General features: G+C 42.0%; 1 protein-coding gene across 1 annotated transcript; it reads left to right on the top strand.

Moving 5' to 3' along the window:
- The first annotated feature begins 664 nt into the window (after positions 1-664).
- AMTN (amelotin) lies at positions 665-16159 on the top strand. The gene is made up of 10 exons (XM_019555419.1): positions 665-795; positions 880-948; positions 2167-2211; positions 3274-3330; positions 4538-4621; positions 7511-7576; positions 9411-9503; positions 9983-10018; positions 13492-13518; positions 14737-16159. Exons 2-10 carry the CDS (start codon positions 895-897, stop codon positions 15262-15264), a joined length of 990 nt encoding a protein of 329 aa, XP_019410964.1. The 5' UTR covers positions 665-795; positions 880-894; the 3' UTR covers positions 15265-16159.
- The last annotated feature ends 143 nt before the right edge of the window (positions 16160-16302 follow it).

Raw genomic sequence — 16302 nt, 5'->3', positions numbered from 1 at the left:
AAAAAAATTCCCTTCCAAATCAGAATGTCAAGTATTTTTTACAAAATAAGTCTGAATTTTGGATGGGGAAAGTTGCAACAGAGAATTTTGTCAGCTTCACTTGAAATGAATCAACATGGTAAAAAGGTATTTAGTAAAGACACTTTTCTGAATTTCTATAGGTAGTGAAGGCTCAGCAGGATTAATTTGTGTTAATTACAACTGAATTTACAGGGAGAATAAATGAAGAAAGAGAAATGATCCTTTTTCTAACACAAACAGGTCAATTTCAAAATTCAGATTTCAATTCTACTGATCCAAAACCCGATTAATTGCACTTAATCAACATTTGCTCCATATCAAATTTCAGTCTCAATAAAATCACATTTTCCAGTGTGAGAGAATTTTGTGCAGAATTTTCCGATCCACTCTTACATAGCTGTAGCCTGATTCTGGACTTTTACGATCTTTCCTAGAAAGAGCTGGAGGACATGCGTTGGCTTGTGTTTAGGTCATGATTTTTTTGTCCATTTCACTGTGTAACCACAGACGCCATGTGACTTAATGATGACTGCGGCTAATAACACAACTAATGAAGTGTTGGGCAGTGGATGAAACCAGCATGACTTCATGTGAGTTCCTACCTTCTGACTGGTCTCTTGGGGCAGAGTTTAAATTGGAGTGGGAGTCAATGACATCTCAAAAAAGCAGGAGCTGTTTGAGAGAAACCTGTCAGAAACGATTGTGACCTGGTCAACCTGCTCACTTGTGTGGTGCATCCTGGAAACAGAGGTAAAAGTTACTTGCTGCAGCAAGGCAGAGGTCGTATGCTAAGTAATGATAGGCTGCATTCTAACAGCCAACGAGAGAGGAAAAAGTAATGTTGTTTTCTTGATGCAGGTAGCAATTCAAAGTATGAAGACTGTAATTCTGCTGCTTTGTCTCCTAGGAACAGCATTGTCTTTACCAGTGAGTATGTTTACGCTATCACTTTTCTTTTATCTGATTTAATCCTCTTGCTTGATTTAGTTAGAAAAGCAAAGACAAAAAATGAGATACTATATTTTAGAATAGTCTCCCAAGGCAAACTGTAGGAGCTGAAGCACTTGGATTGTTTAAATCAAGATAACAAATAGCCAGGTAGTCCTGTAGTGAGCAGTCCTACCAGACCCAAGAGATAGTTGATTTGCTTTCTGTCATGCACAAGCTCTTTTATGCTGTCATTCAAAGACGTGTCAGATGGCTAACAACAGCAAGGCAATGCAATTAAATGGAGCAAACAGTAGATCTGGGTTCACTGACTTACCAGAAGAAAGATGCTAAGTTTAACAGTTCAGCAGATGGGCTCCTTGGCCATGTCCAGTTGAGTGGGAACATATGGTTCCCCAGGATACATAGCAGCAGAACAGCTTGTGCCACTGCTACTTGTCCCAAGAGAATATTTGTGCCACATGTGCTCTGGTGCATGGCAGGTTACCCTGGGTGGGGTAGGGGAGGTTGGGGCCAGCATCTGTGCTGGCCCCAGTAGCCTTACCTGGGGTCTTGGGTGCCTTGGGGAGCCGCAGCTGTGTCACATCTGCAGCAAGGAGCCTGGCCAGCAGCCAGAGGTGGCTCTGACTGGCCAGGCTCTGGTTTTGGACAGTGCATGCTGCTGACACATGAGCCACACTGCTTTCTTTTGGCGTGGATTTTTTTTTACCCCAGGATTTCTCACAGTCCAACAATTTCCCCCCTTCCCTTCTATGTTGCAAGGTGGCAGCACGGGGAATGCCTGCATGTGCGTTGTGTGGTACTGCAGATGGGTTTGTGGCTCCACAAACTGCACATCTGCGGTTGTCTGGACACGGCCCTTGTGGCTAGCCCTGAGTTCTTAGTTGCCTTGGCATGTGTGTGATGAGATTATAGATTTTAGCACCAGGAGAGACCAAAATGATAATTTAGGCTCTGATTCAGCAATCCCTTCCGTACTGACTAAAGCACTTAAATACACGCTCCTGGATAATACATCACAGGCAACAGCAGCTTATCATTTCTGCATCAGGCCCTATACTTGTTCTTGAGCTGGAGCAAATCTTTTAGACAAGCATCTAATCCTTAGAGAACAAGACTGTAATTAACCAACCAATTAGCAAATTAAGTGAAATTTAAGCCATGTTCTGATACACAGGGATTTGTTTCTATCTACAGGTGCGACAAGCTGGAACAGTTCTTCCTGTGAGCAATAGCAGAGAGGTAAATAACATGCACCTTTGGCCATTCTGTGTTAGACAAAGGCTCATTTCTTTTAAAAAAGTACATAATTTCACTGACTAATCTGAATTTTTTCACATATAGTCTCGCTACAAATTTGGTTGTAATTGATACAATTAATCTCTATGAGCTTTTGTTTCATATTTAAAATTAAAACTCATAATATTCTTACTCTGCCTTGATGATATTTGTAAAAAACATTTCTAGAAACCTTTTGACTAATTACTAAAATAAGTAAAAACAATGTAAGGACAATTTATAAAGCTATCTAAGATGGCTTTCCACTTACTAGTCGCGGTTCAATTCTGGGGAGAAGTATTATTTTAATAGATCTTATGAAAAGTGATATTATACATGAAGAAATATTTTCAGAATTGTCACGAGCATTTTTCAGGTTTTAAGAACGTAAGTGCTCATTTTCCAGAAGTGTGCCTTTTGAAGACTCCAGCTGACTTTGCAATATACAAGCCCACAGAAAAAAATGAAAACTAAAAACAGAAAAGCAGAACTGATATACCCAAATACAACTTAACATTGAAAGACAAACTGCTTTATGGAAATTAAACAGCATTTTCTTTTTAAATGAAAAATAAAGGTGTTTGAACATTTGGTTGATCTGAACCCAGAGAGTTAAGGCTTTGTCTGAACTGTCAAAATTTCTTCAGGCTGCAGCTAGAGACACTGATCCTGCTGAAGCTTAGGCCCTTGCCTAGCTTTACATATGGGATGTATCCTAGTTCAGGGTTAAGACTGTTCAGGGTTTTAGGATAGAAACCTTAATGGAGCAGCTTTCTTGTGACTCCATTATAGATTGTGAAAATTCACTTTAAGTCTGCAGCATAAATTATATTTATATTATAGGTTTTAGCATGGATGTCATAAACCAGCTGCTACACGAGAAGAAAATTCATCAAGCCTTGAAAATAATGATGAACCTAGAATTATGGATCTAATTGGTAGCTTTTACATTTAGTTTATGAGGAACAGTTAGAGACTGGAATATACACTAATAGTGTCTGAAAATGTCTAATCTTCAATTACTAGATACTGCAACTAATGAGACTGTACAACTCCTTGGGTAACATTCCACAGCAGACACAGGTACTGCCTATACTTTATTTTGCATTGGGGTTTAATTTGTCATAAAAGATTAGTTCTTGGTTTCCGTTATACCACAGGAGCCTCAAGCTGACTGAAGTATGAGACAATGAGCCTAATTCTCTCCTTGTCTCTATGTCATTGTAAGACAGAAGATAATCAGCCCCAAAATCTATTGTCACTTTCTGCAGCTCAGTTTTAATAATTGGCTGTATATGAAGGCAGCATAAACTGCTGGTGAGTGTGGTGACCAGATCTCCATGACAGATCACTTTCTCTGCCCAAACTAAGGATAAGCTTTGTTTGGGCAGAGAAAGAATGTAATCCACTTGTGAATGGGTGTTTTGTTGGTCCCCCCTCTGTACCAATCCATTGAGGATACAAGCTGACACCAAATATCACACAGCTATAGCAAATTATGCTTCTGGCTCTGGGACACCGCACGTCAGTTCCCCATGTATCAAATGAGATGCACAAGGCTGAGATCAGGTCCCTATTGCGTATCGCATGTTGTTGTATCCCATGTTATAATATTGTATATTGTCATATCACATCAGCACTGAGAAGAAGACAGCTCCTTTGAAAGGGTTGAAAGCCAGAGGGCATGATACAGGAAACATGGTTAGAATAAGTCCATTTTGCAGGTGAAGAACTAAATATGACTGGTTAAAAACATACTAAGTTTGCAATGAAAACAGAATTCCCAATATTCCAGTTTTATTTCACAGAATTGTTCAGGAGGCTTTTCCCCTAACATAACTGAAAATGTTTAGTTTTTTGGGGAAAAAAAAACCCTGACACAATACTACAAAATCTTTCATAAGGAAAGGACCGGCTCTGAAAACAAGGCCCAGAAAGATTATGTAACTTAATAGGACTCAGGAGAAACAGGAGCCATTCTGTCTCAGTTCAGTGCTTTAAGCCAGCACCAAATCTCTTTTTTCCTGAACCAAGAGAATGGAGAAACTGAATAAATATAAACGTGTATGTAAACACTGATGTCTCTTCAGCTAATGAAAGGTATACTTAATTGCTATGTTTATTCATTATGGAATCATAAAGCAGAGGTGGCAGCAGCTATATTTTCAGAAGAAAGCATATAATTTAAAAATCAAGAGACTGCAGCTTTCTTCTCAGAATTACAGAAAACAGTGAACAAATGCAAAACATATAATTTTTCATCTCATACGTAAAATATTTGTTGTCATAGCAACAGGTAAACCCTGGATTGGGACTGCCACCAGCACAACTGCTTCCTGATCAGACACCATTGCTAGCACAACAGGCAAATCAGGTATGGCACGCAGACTGTTTACTATCAGGCATATTATTTACGTCTACACTGTGGATGGTACAGGAAGAAGGATTCCTGGCATGCATACAAGATCTAAGATTGAAAGGGAAAAATGAAATTTTCACTCTATGGTGGAAAACTCTCAGCTGGATGGAGCTAGCTGGAAATTTTATGGCAAAACAACTTTTCATTGGAAAATGCCAGTTTGACCCCAAAATGTTAGTCTGAAGTATCTTGGACTCAACAAATTTAACCAAACCCAAAGCAGGGTTCTGAGGAATAGGCCTAGCAAGGAAGGCCCATGTACTGGGAACGTTGGGCTCCTCCAGCACAAGCTGAAACTGACAAAAGCATCAGTTTCTTTGAGCAGCTTTGGGATGCACAGAGCTTCAGTTCACTGAACAATTTCAAATGTTTTTGTTTTGGTTTGATTCAGATACAAACCAAATGGTATTTATTGGTTTGTTGGTATTTCCAACAAACACAAAACTCCGGTTTTTAGCCAGCCGTATATGGAGACACTCTGCTACCTCTAATGCCATTGAACAATAGGGCTGTGTGAAATTTCACTGTCCATTTTGACACTGTTTTGACTCATTTTGAGGTTGAAACAGCAAAATTGACATGAAACAAAGGGCTTCGAAACAGCCTCGAAACAAAACAAGGCTAGTTGAAATGTTTCAAAAGTTAAAATGTTTCAACCATAGCACTGGGGATGGGAAGTCAGTACAGCTGGATTGAGTTCCCATCTCCAGCTAGATCTGGCTAGGGAAAGGAAATCAACCCAGCTGGGCCGAGTTTCTATCCCCAGGGCAAGATCCGGCCACGGCCGGGGTATCAGCCCAGGTGGGCTGACTTTCCAACCCTGCACTAGATCTGGCCAGGGCCAGAGAGTCAAGACTGCCCAGCTGGGCTGACTTCCCATCCTCAGCCCAGCTGAGCTGACTTCCTGGCCCTGGCTGATCTAGCAAAACATCGAAACAGAGTTGAAACAGCCTCACTGCTCGATGGGGACAGGCAAGAGCCCTGGGGTTACTTAGCCCTGCAAGAGTGTCTATGTTGTGACAGACTCCTGGGAGTTGCTGTATAGGGCTTCTCAAATCTCTGAGCTGCTGCATGTTATGCCATTGCTGTCAACATATTCTGTCCCCTCCCAAGGACAGCCCCAGACAGAGCATTGAAAGAAGTCCTCCTGAGACAGTTTCATGGTAGTCATTGATTGAGATTGAGGATGTTATTCCCTACCCAGCATTAATACTGGCAGCCTGGCTGCTCAGCAGTGTGAGGTGCTCTTTGAGGATTGGTGAGTAGGGTTTTTGGCTTCTGCAAATGTTAATGTTTATTATTATAATGTTTTTGCCATGTGGACAAGAATCATCTACCAAGAACTGCACCGAAACCCCACATTGCATTTCACACTGAATAGACAGCTATTAGATGCTGAAGACCTTTGAATCATTAGCAACAAATATTATTGATAATAATTTGATTTAGTGTATATTCTGCTCTTTCCAGGATAGGCTTAGAGTGGCTAACTACAGCTGAGAGTTCAACAGGGAACTTGGTGAGGGTGTTGGATTAAAAATGCTTATGTGATTTCATAGCAAGGTCCTCCTTAGAATTAACTGAGCAGCACAAGTCCTATAGCAAGGGTATTTTTGAATATTCTTTCTAGAAAGGATTAAATCTTCCAGCTTTCTATTTGAGCAGTATGAGTCATCTTGGCCCCTTGCTACTAATATTACCATTTCAATAGTTGAAATGTAATCAGATTACTATTTTAAAATGCTGCTTGTGGTTTCTAGCAGCATATTCCATTAGAAGTCATTTTCCTTTCTGGCAAAGTTTTCCAATTTTACATGTGTCATTACATCCTTCAAACCAATAAGCAAGCATATGTCTAACAGTACAACATGTCTGAACCTGTGTTGTCCCTTAGAATTCCCGGTAGCAAAGTAACAATAGTGCTAATAGCCTTACTTGGTTGGAGGGTGGAGCCTACACGTAACGATTTTCTTCTAGGGTGACCCTATGCTGTTTCTGTGGGTCGGTTGATTGCATTTGTTTGGGACTTATCTGATAAGATAAGTGATCAGATCTCAACTATACAAAAAACCCCCTCCCAGATCAAACTGGTCTGCCATTATCACTGATGAAAACCTTTCCTGAAATTTCCCATGAAAACTCCAAGGTGGTAGCAGAGGAAAATTTTTAAAGAATTATTTTAACATGACTTGTCAGGGGAAAGTTTATTGGAGTGCAGAATCTCTACAGGGCTTTCAGACTCTAATCCTGATGCTAGAGAAAAGGATTCCTCCATACCCTTTGAACCTTTGATGTAGGGTTTAGGTTATACATTTCTTACAAGCCTTCACCTCTTCCCAGTGTCTAAACACTCAAGCTAGTCACATAAAGGGGAAAAATGGTGAACCACTTTTCCTGCTGCTGCTGCAAAAAAAGAAAAAAAATCACATTTCAAAATCAAATTTTGATCAGGGTCTGCAACTGATTTAAAGAGAACATTTTGCAAAAGCAGGACTGACATTTTTTCCATTGTTAATCTTGAAATGTGAAATATCAAAATGCTGTTGGATTTTAAATATTCACCAAATTACAGGCTGCTCACACACTTCTAGGCTCTGATCCTGCAAAGGGGTAGCCCTAGGACCATTCACTCAAATGCATGTGGAGTAAATAGTCTTAGTATTACTTCTGATACAAGTGACACTAGTTCCTAATCTGAACGTGCAGCTTTTGCTCCCAGCTAACTCCTTATCTTCCCTACTTGTGTTATGCTGCCATGACTAATGTGAGTCTAACGGGAGGTAGCTTGTTTTGGGGAGGGCAGCTTATAACAAGCTCTTCTTTACTAATGCCCCCTTGTTACAGGTCTTCCCTGCTTTAAATTTCATCCCATTAACAAGGGTATGGCCATTTGGAGCAGACATCAATCTAGTAAGTTTCTTTATATATTTCCTTTTTTTTTGCTTGCAGCCATTGTACTTTATTTTCACATATTTATTGTAAGGTGGGTATTTAATAATGGAGAGGCTGATCCTCTTCCAGTGCAGGATGACAAAGATTAAGTCATTATATGGCGGCAGGCATGCATAACAGAGGACATATTTTACAAAAGGGTAAGACTAACTGACTAGGTACCTTTTAGATTCTAAGATGGCCAATCTTGAACAGAAAAGGGCGGTGAGGCCCTTTTCTAATTGTAACGTCTATGAGTTTTCACAAACCTGCTTGCTCTAAGTCCCAGGTTTTTGAAGAGGATTTTAAACAAATTGGGTAGTAAAGGTCAGGCTTTATTTGTTATATTTTAGAGGACAGGAAGAATTTAAGTAATCTAATTCATCTAAGCCAGGGATGCTCAGCCCCAGACTTGTTGGCCAGTTTTGGCCCACAGTCCCATGTCCTCTGTCCCGAAGGGCTTTCCACAGGTCTGAAAATTTGGTGGTGAGGGAGGATGCCACGTCTCCCGGTGCCAAATTTTTAGACCCATTGGGAGCACTGGGCCCCGCATGCTGGATCTGGGACCCAGAATGCAGGGTGGGCTAAGGGTGGCACTGGGCTCCAGGGCTCAATCCTGGTGTTGGGGGCTGGAAGGGGATGGTGCTGGGTCCCTGGGACCCTATCCTGGCACATGGGGAGATTGGGGGGGGCAATGCCAAGCCCTCAGGATCCAATCACAGTGAGCAGGGGAAGGGAAAGGGCAATGTCAGGCCTCCTGAGACCAATCCTAGTGCACAGGACAAAGATGGTGCAGTGCCAGATCCCACAGTCCAATCTGGCTTGCAGACTAGCCCTGTGCCACTCATATGGCCTATGCGACCAAAAGGTTGAGCACCACTGATCTAAGGGGATTTAGGGCTTTTGTACATACTACAAAATTGGCCTTTACAGTGGCTTAAATGCCCTATTGTACTGCTTTAATGGTGCGACTATTTACATTGTCAGCAGCATATTGCGTGGTAAATAACTTCTGGATGCAGCAAAATAAAACGTCTCAAGTGTTTTAGTTTGCTACTTTATAGCCACGGAGGGAAGCACTAGGCCCTGTGCAGCTCAGAGGCTGTGCAGCCCGACAGCAGCCTGTGCAGGTAGGCAACACGGAAGGAAAAAAATGTGGTGAGCCTGATCTTTTTTTTTTCTCCCCAGTGCCTGCCTGCCTGAGCAGTGCGGGGGCCCATTGCTTCCCTCCATGCCTGGGAGGGGGCTGGTGATTCCCTCTGCAGCTGCAGTGGCCCCGAGACTGCCTGGGTTGGGTGCCTGTGGACAGGTGCTGCCTCGGGGTTGCTGCTGCTGCTGTGGAGGGAAGCACTGGTTCCCCCCGCAGCTCAGAGACTGCTTGGCCCACTAGCAAATTGTCCTCTCCCTCACCACTGGTGAGGCAGGTGAGGATTGGGCCCAACTCTTGTGTACACACCATGGGGGTTTACTTTGCCCTAAACTGAAGCAGTATTTTTAAAAACCCACCGCCTCAATTTAGGGAGAATTAAACCGAAGTAAACCCCTGTGGTGTGTACAACCAGCACTAATGCTTAAGTGCAGCTTTAGCCCACTCCGTTGAGTTCCATGAAACTCCATTCAAGCATCTACTTTTGCATAAAAGCAGTGAGGAAGAGGAAGATCCTCCCTTGCTTCACCTTTTGCATTAACTTTTCTAGGGACTTGCACAAGGTGCAGTAGGATCACCTTTAGGTGCCTAGGTCCACTTTACACATCTAACAGATAAAACAGATTCTGGCTCACAGTACCAAGCATCTCTTCTCCCATCATGCAGGTGAATGGTGCAGCAGGAGGGGTGCCAATTACACAGACACTGCCAATAGGAGCAGGTGGAGTGAATACACAACATCTGGTGCCGCAACAAGGAGTGAGTTCCTTCTTTAGTTTTGCTGCAGACATTTATCTGATACCCTTGCAAAGGCATCTGTTCACATTATCTCTGCCTATGTCTAGAATCATAGTTATGGTGTGCTTACAAGGCTCCCTGCCACTTCCTGCATACAAACGATCCTGAGAAAGACCAACTCAGGGAGGAACTGTATTGCTGGTAGCACAGCCTTCTTAGACACCTAGGGAAATATGTGTTTGTGGTGCTCTCTGATTTTGAGGTAAATGAGAAATCTGTTTGGCATTTAAAAAACAGGAGATCCTGCATTTCTCACTTACTTTAGCTGGAAGAGCAGGAATATTGAGAGATGGAGGAAGGACAGCAGACATCTGGTTATTGTTACAGCACTGTGTCTTTGGTATAAATAATTGTAAAGTAGTCTGTCTCACTAAACTGTCTGTCCAATCATATTTTTATACTGAATTTCTCAACAGCTTCCATTTAATAATATTTTTCAGGTGCTTCCACTTATACTAGGACAAATGGGGCCACAGGTAAGAAAAGAAGATGCTTTAGATCCCATATGGTCATTATTCAGCAGGGGTTCTCAGTCATTTGTACTTCTGAAAATGGAAATAGGCATTTTTACCTTAACCAGCACTTCTTGCCTTTTTAAAGAATTAGATAATTGACTTTTAAAAAGGTTTTCTAGACAAAGAAAATGCTGTAGACTTTATTTATCTAACTTTACTTGATGCAAAACCACAAGGATAACATTTTGTTAGGGTGGAGAAGCTAGGGATTTGTACAAATTTCATAAAACATGTAAGGAAGACTATAACAGGGGCACAACAACAGATTGTGCTGAAGGGAGGCAAGTCATGGACTTTCTCAGGGATCAACACCAGGCTTGATTTGATTCAATATCTTTAGTAATGGCCTTGGCACCAAAAATTGGAAAGGGCTAATGCAATTTGTTGAAGACACAAAGTCAACAGACATCATTACAGAGGAGGAAGGCAATATCACTTCATGACCTTATCTTGAGAATTGGAATAATAGAAACAGGGAGAATTTAACAGTACAAAAAGCATGCCTATGACAAAAATATCTTCTCTAACCTGGGAGCTTATTCATTGGCAATGACTGTAGACATTGATGTACATGACATTGTCAGTCAGTCACAAAATGAATATAAGCTACCAATGTGATGCATCTTTGGAAAAAAACACCACCATGGTCCTGGGTTGTGTAAGTCGAGATGTTTACTGCAGTGACAGGGAAACATTAATGGCATTGTACATGGCCCTAGTGAGACATCACCTGGAATTTTAAATATGGTTTTGTTTTCCCATGTTCAAGAAAACTGAATTCAAATGAGAACAGGCACAGAAAAGGTTATGGAGATGATCAGGGAAATTGAGAGCTTATCTTTTTAGAAGAGAATAAAGGAGCTTGGATTATATAGCCAAACAAAACAAAGGCTGATAAGGGAATTAATTGTATTCTATAAACAGATCAGGGGAATAACCAGCCAGGAGATGAGGAAACTGCAAAAACTAAAGGATGATATTGGCATAAGAACAAATGAGTATTACCTGGTTATAAAAAAAATTAAGCTGAAAATTAGCAAGAGGTATCTAATTGTCATGGCAATCAAGGTCTGGAATAGCATCCGCACAGGAGTAAAAAAAAGGAAGACAGACAGACAGACAACCTAACTACTTTTAGGAAATCCAATAAATTTATGAAAGGGAATATTTATTATAGATGACTGCTGTTATCAAAGGACTCAATGAGTGAGCACTTCTGTTCTTACTCTATGTTGTGGTGGCCCTTATAACATGCATGGGATGGTTCCTACCAAGAAACAGGGGTGGTTTCATAGATTTCGTAGACATCAGGGCTGGAAGGGACCTCGGGAGATCATCGAGTCCAGCCCCCCGCCCAAAGGGCAGGAAGCCAGCTGGGGTCATAGGATGAGAGAGGTCAAAGTAGTATGACTTCCAGGATGCAGGTTTCCATGACAGTCAGATCTCGACTATCTGCAAAATCACATGGGAACACACATCAGATGAGCAGAGCTGACCTTAAGGGAAAATAGTGCTCTGGGTGAACTTGTATGTTGGTGCCCTCATCATTGCTGAGCCCCACAACCAGGCAACTTCCATCCTCCCACCCTGACCAAGTCAGTGGTGCTGCTGCACACAGAGGCAGGTGGGCAAGTGTGTGGGGTGCAGTCCAGCAGGGAGGCAGAGTGGCATGGTACATCAGGCAGGTGGGTAACAAGTGACATGCCTGGCCTGGCTCCTCTTGAGCAGTGGTTGAAGATGGGGTCAGGCTGGCTTGGGCATCACTTCTCCTGTTTGGGAAAATGATCAGCCTTGGCAGGGGAAGAGTACTGCTGTGAATGTGGGCTGTTCATGCGTGTGAGCTGTGAACATGGGCTGCACGCCCCTGACCGTGGCACCCTAGGTGTCGCCCACCTCTGAGGCTAGCCCTGTGCATGAGCACCCCATTTGCAAAACAGGCAGAGCAGGAAACGTACCCATGTATGTTCCCTGGACAAATTGGAGGGTTGGACCAAAAGAGATCTCTGAGGTTCAACAAGGACATGTGCAAAGTCCTGCACTTAGGACAGAACAATCCCATGCACCGGTACAGGCCGGGGACTGACTGGCTGGGCAGCAGCTTTGCAGAAAAGGACTGGGGATTACAGTGAATAAGCTGAATATGAATCAATAGTATGCCCTTGTTGCCAAGAAGGTTAACAGCATGCTGGGATGTAGGCAAGTTGCAGAGAGTCCAGTGGAGAGCACCAAAAATGATTCAGGGGCTGGGACACATGACTTCTGATGAGAGGCTGAGGGAACTGGGTTTATTTAGTCTGTAGAAGAGAAGACTGAGAGGGGATTTAATAGCAGCCTTCAACTACCTGAAGGGTGGTATGAAAGAGGATGGAGCTAGACTGTCCTCAGTGATGGCAGATGACAGAACAAGCAGCAATGGTCTCAAGTTGCAGCAAGGGAAGTTATGGGTGGATATGAGGAATAACTTTCTCACTAGGAGGGTGGTGAAACACTGGAACAGGTTACCCAGAGAGGTGGTGTAATCTCCATCCTTGGAGGCTTTTAGGCCTGGCTTGATGAAGCCCTGGCTGGAATGATCTAGTAGGGGCTGGTCCTGCTTTGAGCAGAAGGTTGGACTAAATGACCTCCTGAGGTCCCTTCCAACCCTAATTTTCTCTGATAATCCCAGATAATGTTATTTACATGAGAGAGCAGCAGCCAATCTCCAAATACGTGGATAAACAAAACACTTGTTCATGAAATATTTGGGCTTAAGTTATCAAACAGCAATCAAGAAAAGGAAATACAGTCCACCAAGTTAGGGAACAAGTGAGTGAATCACTTTTTTAGGTGCTGGCCTGGCTGTTAAATGCACAGTAGTGAAGAGGTCCCACTTACCCACAAAACAATCTTGATTTTGGACCTAACTAGTGGAGCTCTCATTTATTCCAAGGCTACTAACCTAAAAGAAAGTTCATGACTATTCAGTTGCTGTGAGGTCAATAGAGGAAAGTTGTCTATATTAGGAAAGTTTTATTTTACCTAAATTGCTTTAAAAAATCAGTGATGACTAATCAGTGCAAACCCTAAACAGGTTTTGCTTCTTCTAAATCCATTTGGCTTGTGTATGGGTAATTACAGAATTAAACTTAACTGATTTAAGACAGTTAACCCAGTTTGAGTGCATCAGCATTAGAGGGTTTAATCTACGCTGGCTTAAGCAGATCAATTCCAAATTAGTCTAGCTGAATTAATGCAGCTTTCCTAATTAAGTTTACATCCTGATTGCAATTTTGCGTATCTGCTTCTGGTTCTCCTGGTGAAAAGGAAGAGTCCCTTGTTCTCTCCTAAGAAAACTGCTAACATATCAAATCTAGTTTAAAATGAAAAAAAAAGCTCTTTCACTTTGATCCTACTTTGTGCTAACTTCATTTCTCATATTTTTGGTTGGATTTCAGGGACTAGGTGTGAGCTCAGAGGAAATGGTAAATAACTCATTCCTTTCTATTTTCATTTTATAAAATGTGCTAATAAATAAACTCAGTAACTGCTAGAGGTGTGAGATAAGCAGTTTTCCTATCTCATCTCTCACACAGGCCTGTATCAAGCATTTCAGAATTGCAATAAACACTACAATAGACAATTAGGGAATGATCAAAGATAAAAATGTATCTCAGTCTTGTCCAGTAGAGGTTGGATTATATCCCAAGGCATGTTTCTATCCTTTCAGTGAATGCTTTCCTCTAAAAGAATGGTAGATGTTTCATTAGCTTCATAAATGTTTACTCTTTTTATTTATTGGATAGGGGTTTTGTTTTCTTTTTTGTAAGAAGGGTCTGTTAATCCATCTAAGTTCTCAGTCTCAGTGATGTATTAAGACTGAAAGGTGATTAATTTACAGTTGATGAATAGAAATGCTTATTTCTACACATTAAAACTTGTGGAACTTGCTGTTTCATTTAAATCTTCATGCTCTTGTGTGATAAGAAAAGAGCAAGGAACAATGGTCACAAACTGACAGAGAGCAGATTTAGGCTAGATATCAGGAAAAACTTCATGGTAAGGGTGGCCAGAATCTGGAATGGGCTTCCAAGGAAGGTGGTGCTCTCCCCTGCTTTGGGGGTCTTTAAGAGATGGCTGGATAGGCATCTGGCTGGGGTCACTCTTTCCTGCCTAGGCAGGGGGTTGGACTCAATGATTTGTTGAGGTCCCTTCCAAACCTAGCATCGATGAATCTAAGACACACATGAGAGCAGTATTTGCCTCCCTCAGTTGTTTATTAGTTTGCTTGCAATATACCTTTTGGTAGTCAAAACTACGCAGTCCTAGACATCTCAATTAGTCCTTCTAATGAAACCTCTCTGTGTCTCTTATGAGCTCATAAACTAGTGAAACTACATGAATTAACAATGTACAAAACAATCCAGTGCCAACACAGGACTTCACTTCCTGCCAACCCTCTCTCCAATGACCAAATCCACCTGAATGCTAGGGCAAGATTTTTTTTCATGATGATGCTGGCTCTATCCATACCATTTCTTCTAAGGAAAAATCTGTAAATGATTTTCTGCAAGCTTGCTTTGCTTGGGTAGTGGCTTTAATTGGGGAGGAGGAAAAGCCCTAAGCTTCAGAGGTTACCAGAGCTATTTAGACCACTGCTCCTGACTACCCAGAGGACCCACATCTTTCTTTTCCCTGTGCAGCAAACAGATCCTCAGATCCTCACTGGATTAATTTTACTTGGACTGCAAGGACTTCTCCAAGCAAATCAGGCAGTGGTCAACTCAGAGGGCCAGGATATAGTTTTCCCAGCAGGACAGACGCATGTGAATCAGGCCTCTCCAGGTCAGCTACCATCTCCTGAGGGTACAGCAGATGTGCCTGGTGCAACTCTACCTGCAGGCATCAAGAAGGGGTCACAAACCCCTGAGAGCATCACTGAGGCAGCCAGTGGGGTGTACACCACTCCACCTGGCTTCAGACAGCTGGATTCAGAACAAGTGACAGATGCAATTTTTGCAGAACCTGCCATCTTGCTGAACTTGGAAGCAAATGAAATCCAGGCACCACCCACTTCTGACACTGGGACTGGAACAATACATTCTATTAATCTCCATACGCAAGGTTATGATAATAAGATAGGTGTATCCCCTGTGAGAGGAGACAGAGCCCTCCCACTGGCTAACATAGATGTTAAAGCCCTGAGAGAGTATAAGAGTAGAAGTGTCTAATACCATGCGATCCATGTGTTCATCATATAGAAAAAAGTTCCCATTTCTGTAATTCTTAGTGCTAGTTGAAACCCAATAACCATTGTAACACAGACAAGAGGTTAAGATGCAGCAAGGTCAGATGATGACCATAGTTGGCAGCTTCCCTATATATTTTATTAACAGGGAAATACATACCTAAAGGCTGCACTTGAGTTTATGTATACAAATAGCTATTGATTCAACTTCATGCTTCATAGAAAAGGCACTCCTACTTATAAGAATCGACTAGGATGTTAAAGGCAAATTTCCTAATACAGTGGAATTGATTTTGTGAAGCTGCTCTCACAGACTCGACTATCTTTTGGGAGCACAGCATGCATGAGTGAAGTCCACATCCCTCATAGAATATTGGCAGTAACAGGGGCTAATTCTGTGCTCTGTTAGAGTAATTCCATGGGGCATAACCCATAAACAGCCTTGTAAAATGTGTCAGGCATAACAGCCCAGACACTCTGAGGCATCTCCTTTATATTAAAATTATTGGGAGTTAGATACCTTTGAGGACCTCAGCCAATGCAGATAGGTCTTCTGGGTAAGAAGTCTATTAAACACAATAAGCCCGATTCCATATTGGTGTAAACTGGTGTAACATGATGGCATTCAATGGAATTACGCTTTTTATAGTAGCTAAGGATTTGGCACTTTTCCTGTGAGAGTATAAAATGGGACTTCATTCAGCAGTCTGATGGGCCATAAATTCTCCTTTCTCTACCTGAATTTTCAGATTCTTGGGAGTTGTTATTACTTTTATGTCTGAATATTTTTCATAGGCAAGAGCAGTGAAGTATAAAGCTATGTACTCAGATGCAATAAAGCAGAAAAAGATGCCATAATAAAGATTCTTTAAAGGGCATATTGTTGCACAAGGGGCCGTTTGAGCTCCTGGAGGCTAAGTTCCAATTTGGTCCCCAGAAGTGAGTCACACCACAAGCCACAGAGACAAAGCCTTTATTGCTTGCAAGCAGGTCAGCCTGGAGTCATGAGACTCAGATCAAA

This window comes from Crocodylus porosus, unplaced genomic scaffold (genome assembly GCF_001723895.1).
Source record: "Crocodylus porosus isolate Cpor-Errol unplaced genomic scaffold, CroPor_comp1, whole genome shotgun sequence".
Lineage (NCBI taxonomy): Eukaryota > Metazoa > Chordata > Crocodylia > Crocodylidae > Crocodylus > Crocodylus porosus.
Note: the sequence above shows the minus strand (reverse complement) of the source record. Positions and strands in the feature narration are given on the sequence as shown.